Genomic DNA, 9,741 nt, shown 5'->3' with positions numbered 1-9,741 from the left:
GATATATCGTTACACTTGCATAATATTGAGTTGAATTTTGGTATGAATGGCGTAAACTACAGAAATCAACATTTATCATTTCATTGATACCCCTTCAGGTTAACCTCGCTTTTGACAAACACAAAGATGATAACCTCGCTTTTGACTAACACAAAGACGATGACGACAAAGCAGTAACGAAATTTGAAAAAAAATTAGAAAGAAGATGATGAAACAACTTTTGACCAACACAAAGATGATGGCACAACTCACGAGAAGAAGGAATTAGAAATGAGTTTGAGATCATGTTCAAACTTTTTTCAGGAAATACAAGAAATAAGATCGTGGCAAACTAAATATATGTATATTTATTTATCTACCTTGTTGCAAAGTAAGTATATATATATAATATACATCGTGCAAAGTATACGAATAAAAGTCATACAAGTATTTACTTTGATATATCTAACGTTTTGATTTTTAGTTGGGGGCACTTCTTAGATTTTATTTTTCCTTATATGCCTTGCGATATTTTGAGAAGCCACGTATATGAATTCCCTCCACACATGCCAATATAATAATGACATGCGGTTAACTCGCTGTTACGACATCCTGGATGATCCTGTCCATGGATTTGGAGAAGGGACTGCCAACTTGGGTCGGGATATTTGCCATTTCACGTATCATTACGTTTCAATACTTAAACCAATAAAGGGAAAGAAAGTAGTCCGCAGAATTGATTTCTGATTTTTTGTTTCAAATTGCAGCCAATGCGCGGAAGTGAGAGAGAGAGGGGGGCAGTGTTGAACTTCAAAAAATCAAGATAAAAGCGACCTCCTTGTGCGAAGGCGGCGGGCCAGAGGAGCCCAGGCGGCGGGCCAGAGGAGCCCAGAAGAAAAATACGACTTCAACGCCACAAATGTAGGCGGTATGCATATTTCTGTTACCTTGCCTGCGAGGCTGCGCCCATGATTTGTTAGAACCCTATTCTCGATTCTATGTTGTTTCATGGTGAGAATCGCAGGCATTCAGGCTTAAATTTGTGAGCCCTTGTTGGTTGAGGAGTTTTTCCGGCTCCGGGTTAGAATGGTATGTTCATATCTGAGTACAATTGCTTGACTATTTGGTGTAATGGTATTTCTGCAAGTTTCAGGGATGTTTGTGCTTGAATTTGTGGAGATTGGGTTTTTGATTCGTTGAAATTGAATGATTTGCAGGAAATTGAAGGAGCTGAAGTGCGCAAATTGGAAGGATATCTCGATTGGAGGAAACGACCCGTTGACAAGTCCAGACAGGGGGGACTGTTTGCTGCAGTTTTTGTTTTGGGTGAGTAATTTGTTAAGACTTGATGGTCAATAATTGTGGAACGCTGCCTAATTTTGTTGAGAGTCTGATTTTTGGGCGAATACTTCATTTATCTGGGGAGTGTGGTAATAGATATTTATGTTGACTTTTTTAGAAGGATGAAGTTAACATATAGTTAAGATGGGCAAATTGTTTGTCCATCTAACAGAGTATGGGTGACTTGTTCACCTGAAACGTTTGGCTCTCTTCTAATGATGAAGTTAAAAGAGTGAAGTGTTAGGAACAGAGTCAAGATGGGTGACTTGTTTATCCAAAGTCTCTTCCAATGAGAAGTTAAAAGAGTGAAATGTTCAGAGTCAAGATGGGTGACTTGTTCACCCCAAACTTCCAGCTCTCTTTCAATGATGAAGTTAAAAGAGTGAAGTGTTCAGAGCCAAGATAGGTGACTTGTTCACCCGAAACTTCTGGTTCTCTTCCCATATTGAAGTTAAAAAAGTGAAATGTTCACCAAAAATATCTTTGGATTCCCAATGAAATTAAATAGTGTTCCAGAACTATTCATCATCATTTTCTTAATTGTTAAGACTTCTCAGAGTCTGCTGATAAATGATTTGTCTGTTGGAATTATTGAAATTTTGGTTATGGATTCCTGAGCATTAACTGAAAGGAAAAATATAAATGCAGTTGCAGAAGTCTTCGAGAATCTGGCGTTTTTGGCGAATGCATCAAATCTAGTGACGTATTTCCACCAGTACATGCACTTTCCACTGGCTAAGTCTGCTAACACAGTGACAAATTTCATGGGGACTTCATTCTTGCTGCCTCTCTTGGGAGGATATCTGTCAGATGCATTCATGCCCACCTTCGTAACGGTCATTGCATTTGCAGGCATAGAGTTTGTAGTGAGTGTTTTATTCAAAAATTGGATCAGTCTTGCTGTAATGTAATGTTTATTTATATATAGCTCCGACTTGCTCGCCCTAAACCTAATGCTTTTATTTATTTTTCTTAGGGCATGGTGTTACTGACAATACAAGCTCACTACCCTTCTCTAAAGCCTGAGGCCTGTGACATGAAAGAGCTACAAGCTGGGGATTGCGAGCAGGCCCATGGCTCCAAAGCTGGAATGCTGTACATGGGTTTGTACCTTGTAGCCCTCGGCGTTGGGGGTCTGAAGGGTTCGTTGCCAGTCCACGGGGCGGAGCAGTTTGATGAGAATGAGACCAAGGAGCGGAGGCTAAGGTCTAATTTCTTCAACTGGTTTCTCTTCAGCATGTGTGTGGGTTCGTTGCTGGCAGTCACGTTTGTGGTGTGGGTGCAAGACAACAAGGGCTGGCAATGGGGATTCGGCATTTCCACCGTTAGCGTTTTGCTTATACTCTTCGCTTTTGTGGGCGGGACAACGGTGTACCGCAACAAGATTCCCCAAGGCAGCCCTCTTACTCGAATTGCCCAGGTTTGTGCCACCATCTGAAAAACGATCAAGATTTCAGATTCATACCGCTGCCTTAATGTCAGCGGTAATGTGTTCTTTTGGTCGGTAATATATTACATATGTTTACATGGTTCACCCACTAAAAAATTGAACCTAGAACCTCTGGAACTCAACCATAACGTGTTCTCGTGCAGGTGTTCGTTGCTGCCATGTTCAAGCGAAGGATTGCGATGTCCCAATTGCACGGGAATGACATGGATGATGTCAGGGAAAGAGAAAGGAGCGCCATGGAAACTGCCGACCCCCTTCTTCAGACTTCGCAGTTCCGGTATGTACATAGAAATCAGTGTCAGAGTTAAAACCCAGTTCGTCTAATTGGCCGATTGTCTATAATGTTCTTCTTGTCACTGTTACAAATGTTGTAATTTTTGTCATATTTTTAAGCATTGCGAGGCCTCGTTAATGATTCATATACTCATGAGCATTTGAACATTGCATACAGTATTTAGGGATTCTTGAGAAATTACTTTTATAATGTTTCCTCTACTTCCAGAGGGTTTAATCATGGAATTTCTCCAAGGACATCTGGAAAATCAGAGCAAATATTGTGTTATATGAATTTTTGACTCATGCTTCGTCTTCAGGTGATAGGGGTTTCTCAGTTTAACGTAGGATCAATTTTGGGATTACTTGTCTCAAAGAAGTATGTATTATCAGAGTGCTCTATTAGAGATTGATTCACGGTATACATTTTTAATAGCAATTGATGTACAGTGTAAATCTTGATTCACAGTATACATTTTAATAGTCAACTGATTTACCGTGTCAATTTTAATAGTCTGATGTTTTAACTCAAAATTAAGACTCATCATCCGCACAAGAAAATAACCGGTGGACATTTTAATAGTCATAACCAGAACTTGAAAGTCGTCTTGATGAATAGTCTTGCTTGTCAGTAAAAATGTCCACTATTAAGATGTATATTGATTATTGTTTTGATAATTGGTAAAGTGGACTATGCAGCTAGATATTGATTGATTTGATATTGATTTTACATGTTGTTTAATTGATTAGAATAAAGTGATATTCAATGGATAACATGTTATCTAATTGATTAGAATAAAGCGATATTCAATGAATAGTATAGAAAGACAATAAACCAATTATCACAAAGTGATATTCAATAAACAAGATGGAAGACAGTACACTAATTATTAGCTTATTGCATAGTGCTTAATATTTGCCAGCTATTAAGATACATATTATAAATCCATTTTTAATAGAAAATTTCACAACCTCAATTATAAAAATTTCAACTAACATATATATTATTATTATTATTATCCAATTTTAAGGTCACTGCTAGACACTAAATTAGTGTATGAGATTTTATTTTATTATGTTTGTCAAGTTGTTTCCTAGAGATTAAAACAAAACCTTTGGCTTGAGAAAGGTGACCCATGGGCATCTAGGTTGTCCAAATTACCAAAAATTACACATGACTTGAGTCACAACAACCCTTAACATGGATAGATTTTTACCCACTAAATTTATAAATATTAATTAAATGATCCATTTATATTGATTTTGAAAAATCCACCTAATATTAATTATCATAATTACTTTAATATTAATTATCAAAGTAATTATCATGATAACTCTGAGTAAAATAAGGGGAATCATAAAGTTTTCCTACTATATAGTTATAGCAAAAGATGTCTTATAAATTCTTTATTAAAATTAGACTAGTTTTTTGGGAAGCATCAAGGGCTTCTTAGTGTAACATATATGAAATATTTGGAATTTTTACATAAATGAATATTATCTATAAACATTATTAAAACGACTGATTTTTATGATTTTAAACAGTATCACCTATACTTGTATGCCTATTTTGATCTATCAGTTTAATGATATGAAATTATTCAGCTTTCTTTCACTCAAATTTTTGATATGAAATTATTCACCTTTCTTTCACTCATATTTTTGTTCTCGTTGGTTTGAGTTACGTGAGTTTGTCTTATTGCTGATTGAATATGAAATATGTGTGTTAGGTTCTTGGACAAAGCTTCAATACCGGACCCTAGCTGTTCCAGTGCAACCGGTGAAGAGAGCCCTTGGCGCTTATGCTCGGTGACACAGGTGGAGGAAGTGAAGATAATGCTGAGAGTTGTACCCATCTTTGCCAGCACTATCATGATGAATTGCTGCCTGGCACAGTTACAGACATTCTCAGTTGAGCAGGCAACAACAATGGACACCACCATTAAAAACTTCAAGGTCCCAGCTGCTTCACTGCCCTCAATTCCAGTGATCTGCATGATACTTCTCATACCCATATACGATCAGGCCTTCGTTCCAATCGCCCGCAGAATAACGGGAAAGGAAACCGGCATTTCCCACTTGCAGAGAGTTGGCGTTGGGCTCCTGTTGTCCATTCTCTCAATGGCTGTGGCTGCACTGGTAGAGACCAAAAGAAAAAATATTGCAAGAAATCACGGCCTCCTCGATTCAGCAGAGCCATTGCCAATAACATTTCTCTGGGTTGGTCTCCAATACTTGTTTCTGGGACTGGCAGACATGTTCACATTAGCAGGTCTCATGGAATTTTTCTACACTGAAGCGCCATCAGGAATGAGATCACTGGCAACTGCTCTATCATGGGCCTCTATATCAATGGGCTACTATCTGAGTTCTGTGCTTGTTTCCATCGTCAACTCCATAACTAGCAGGATTGGCCATGGCGTCGGCTGGCTTGCAGGCAACAATTTGAATCGGAATTACCTGGATCGTTTCTACTGGTTGCTTTGTGTTCTGAGCGCTCTCAATTTCATCCATTACCTTATGTGGTCAATCTGGTTTAGAAACAAGAATCAGATGATCAAATGATCTTACTTCTAGTACTTTTCACATAATAGTTTTCCTGCAACATGCATTTTTTCGGGACGGTGGATCGTGATATGGTCTGTATAGATTGATTCGTCTGGTTAACGTTTTTGGAATGTAAATATATTAATGCCCACTTTATCATGGTGATAGGGATTACAAAGCAGAGAGAGTGGATTATCGAAACTTGACAAGAATGAGTTGAGTCTAGTCCGAATGTATCTCTACACCACCATAAATTTGCATCAGGTAGAACTTATGAATTCATTGTAGATAATGAGAGTTGTCATCATTCATATTTCAATGTTAATATCAGAGATTTTGTTAATTCATGACCAGTGATTCTAATATTCGGGCTGATTAATTTTTCTTACGGCCTAAATTTTTATTTTAGGCTGATAAGTGAGAGATGGTGGTATATTTTGGCTATTTTATTTTAAGGGATGGATGGACTTTTAAATATTAATTATTTTGGTTTTAAATTTAGGTTTATATGTTTATATTTATTTATTACAGTTATAAAATTATTATACAAATCATTAAATAACAAAGAACATTATAGTTAGATAATAAATGATAAATAATATCAAAAGAGTTGTCTATGAAGGTGGCTAATTTGAATTGATAGCCAATACTTTTCTTTGCTATTTTTTCCTAAATAAACTGATGGTAAGAGTGCTTGAATCTTGTTTTTAATGGAGGAAATCAATTCAGCACAATCAAAAACCCTCAGGGCATCCAAAATCTTGAACTGATTTCTAAATTTTTAGCCAGATTTAACCAAAATGAATTTTCATTGTTTTTTGAACAAATTTGCAGCCTTGTTAAACTATGCCAATATAAAATAATGAAAAGCAAATAACATTTTAAAAGAGGAAAACTTGTGTGAACTAATGCTAACTACATTTGCTAATGTGATTGGGCTGGTAAACATTCAATCCTTTAGATCAAGAGATAAAGTTCCAAATATTCACTATTTTGTTTTAAATCTATGTTTACTTTTCTAACATTTACTTAATACAATTAAGCAATTAGTATATAAATTATCAAATAACAAATGACATCATGGTAAAATAATAAGTGATACATAATATCAAATAATGAATAACAAATAATATTTTAAATAAGAAAAATAAAATTGATGAAGGTATATCAATTACATTTAGTAATGTGATTGTGCTAGTAAACATTTTGGCCTTTTAAATAAAGTTTGAAATATTGGTTTACTCTAAATTTAAATTTAACTTTTTAATACTTACTTATTACTATTATAAAATTAACATAAAAATCATCAATATCAAATACCAATAACAGTTGTCTATAATGCGACTTTTTGGAAGCTTTCGCGGTGGGTTTTTCCGGTCAAAATCCGGCAGCAATTTATTGGAATCGCAAGTTTGATAGCTAGTTCTGCACAATCAAAGCGTCCCAGGGGTTTTTCAGGGTGCTGAATCCAAATATGCAGTTAAAAAACCATTTTAAATAATACAAATCAATATTTAACGTCAAATTTTTCCACCGGATTCCGTCATCGGAATCTCCAAAAAATCACATTATAGACAACTCCAAATAAAATAACCAATCATAAACATATTAAATAATAAATAGTAAAAAAGAAAACAACTTGGATGAAAGTATCAACTAACTAATATGATTCTGCTGGGAAACATTTAACCCTCCTCCTCAGGAATTACGTGCCATGAACATTGGATTCTGAACTTTGGCCCTGATCCGTTTTCCAAGTTCAAACTCAAGTGGCACAGAAGATGAGCGTTTAAATTTCAGCGACTGCTCACTCAATTTAGAATAGGAAACAACTTCCAAGAAGAAATGATGATTACTCTTATTAGTTGCATGGGATTGTTGTAGTTGATACCCACAGTCTCAGCCAGTCTCGGCCTCCTAGGACTCGAGGGGAGTGATTTCCGGATAATCTCGCCCTGCGCGAGATGTCCAAAGCAACTAATAAATATATAAACACATGCGTAGTAATTGGCGAACTGGGACCGGGGGACCGGGGCACCGGGGTGGTTGCAACATGCACTTCATCACTAAATTTGAATGCATCATAAAAGAGGTAAAAATGGAGTACATAAATGTGGAGTTGCGCCGCGGAAACAAATCAATGCAGAAGCAAAAATTGAATGCATAAAGTTAGAGATGTCGGACGCAAATAAAACGGGTAGAAATTGGGAAAAATGCACTGTACGAAGGAAGAGATGTAAGATTGTTAATTCAATTGAAGGCAAGCAATTGAATGCAGAAAGGGGGAGAGGCACGACAGAAATTCAATGCATAGAGGTGGGAAATGTTAGGTTTCTTTTTTATGTTTAGTTCGTGGAAAAGTTTAACATTAACGTTTTCCTATGAACATGAATAAATATACCATTTGTTTAATACATATGAATAATGAATAAATATATAATTGGTGGTCTTTTAATAGATAAGAATAAATATATCAGTTTAGATTTATTTAACACTAGATTTATCATGTGTCAAGAGGGATCAAATCTATGGAGGTGTAAACTTTTTTTTTATGTGTCCAATGATGAAAGGTTTGCACCTCGAGGGATTATCCCTCTAGGGTATGATAAATCTGGTGTTAGATGTATCTAAGCTCGTTGAGTTGAAGGCAATAACGTCACATTTTTAGATTATCATTATTATGTACATGTTTGAGATAAAATTCAAAATTGACATTATGTTTTCTTTGCTTGGCATGACCCTATTATTCTCTTCTTTATTTTGGTTTGTGTTGCTTTCCTTGTTAAAAATGGAAGACAAAAAATATATTCATTAAACTGAGGAGCTCACATATGAGGAGCCTTACATCCAGACTGCCTCTAGGAGAACGCTCTACATTTCATCATTAAACATCATGAATATATATAGTTTACAAGCAAATAGGAGAGTTAGAACAACCTCCTAAAATGTAGGAACTAAATCCTAATCTAAGGCTCATACATAACTAATGAAGAGACTCTCTCCAAAAATACATTCTCCATTAATTTCAACACACCCCCTTAATGGAGAAAAGGTTCACTAGTACTCCTAACATCTCCCTAAATAACTCAAATTTAATTCTTCCAAGAAGCTTGGTAAAAATATCTGCAACATTCTCACAAGTATTACAATATTCAATATGGATTTCCTTTCACTGAACCTTCTCCCTAACAAAGTGAAACTGTGTATCAATATGTTTTATGTTTTTATGAAACAATGGATTATTTGCAGGTTTGTTTGAGCTCTCGTTGTCACATCTGATAACGGTTGCATCTTTTTGTTCTTCTCGTGCATCTTGGAGAAGTCTCCTCAACGAAACTGCCTCACGCGTTCCTCCACACATTTCTTGATACTCTACTTCTATTGAAGACAAAGATACAATATTGTGCTTCTTACTACTCCAGGGAATGACTCCAAACCCAATGTTGAATGCATAACCTGTTATGGATCGTTTGTCATCCAAATTTTCGGCCCAATCTGAATCTGAAAAACCTGTTCATCTAACATCAAATGAATCAGTATATTTAATACCAAAGTCTAAGGTTCCTTGAAGATACCTTAAGACGCCTTTCGCTGCAACCTAATGATTCTCAGGAGGCTTTGACATGAATTGGCTCAATAGACTAAGTGTAAAAGCCAAATCTGGCCTAGTTGTAGTCAAGTAAATTAGACTGCCAACCCGCTGCATACAATGTTGCATCGACCTCCTTTGAACCATCATCATTCTGAAGTTTGATATTTTGTTGTAAAGCCACTGAGGCAGCTTTGCACTGATCCATTTTGAACTTTTTCAATAAGCTCCTGACATACTTTCCTTGAGACATAAAATTTTGGCCAGAATCCCTCCAGACTTCAAGACCCAAAAAATAGTGTAACTCTCCAACATCTTTCATCTCAAAAACCTATGACATCTGCTCTTTGATTTCTTTAATGATTTCATTAGCATTTCCTATATTGATAAGATCATCTACATATAAAGAAATCAAAACAATTTTTCCCTTTTCATCAAACACGATGATATGAAAATGGGGCACTTAGGCTTCTTGTCTAACTAACAAGAACCTCTCCCACTTCTAAAACTTAAATATTCCCAAGTCTTTATGATTAACTAGTGCAGAATTAAATATGTGCTT

The 9,741-nt window shown here is 35.9% G+C and overlaps 1 protein-coding gene across 1 annotated transcript; it reads left to right on the top strand.

The window, feature by feature from the left end:
• Positions 1-707: 707 nt before the first annotated feature.
• LOC149229420 (protein NRT1/ PTR FAMILY 4.6-like) lies at positions 708-5,937 on the top strand. Its single transcript, XM_089378638.1, has 6 exons — positions 708-1,068; positions 1,197-1,305; positions 1,969-2,186; positions 2,297-2,740; positions 2,914-3,047; positions 4,774-5,937. Exons 1-6 carry the CDS (start codon positions 1,066-1,068, stop codon positions 5,606-5,608), a joined length of 1,743 nt encoding a protein of 580 aa, XP_089234764.1. The 5' UTR covers positions 708-1,065; the 3' UTR covers positions 5,609-5,937.
• The last annotated feature ends 3,804 nt before the right edge of the window (positions 5,938-9,741 follow it).

This window comes from Pinus tabuliformis, chromosome J (genome assembly GCF_031772625.1).
Source record: "Pinus tabuliformis cultivar Carrire ecotype Pingquan chromosome J, CPIR1, whole genome shotgun sequence".
NCBI classification, from domain to species: domain Eukaryota; kingdom Viridiplantae; phylum Streptophyta; class Pinopsida; order Pinales; family Pinaceae; genus Pinus; species Pinus tabuliformis.
Note: the sequence above shows the minus strand (reverse complement) of the source record. Positions and strands in the feature narration are given on the sequence as shown.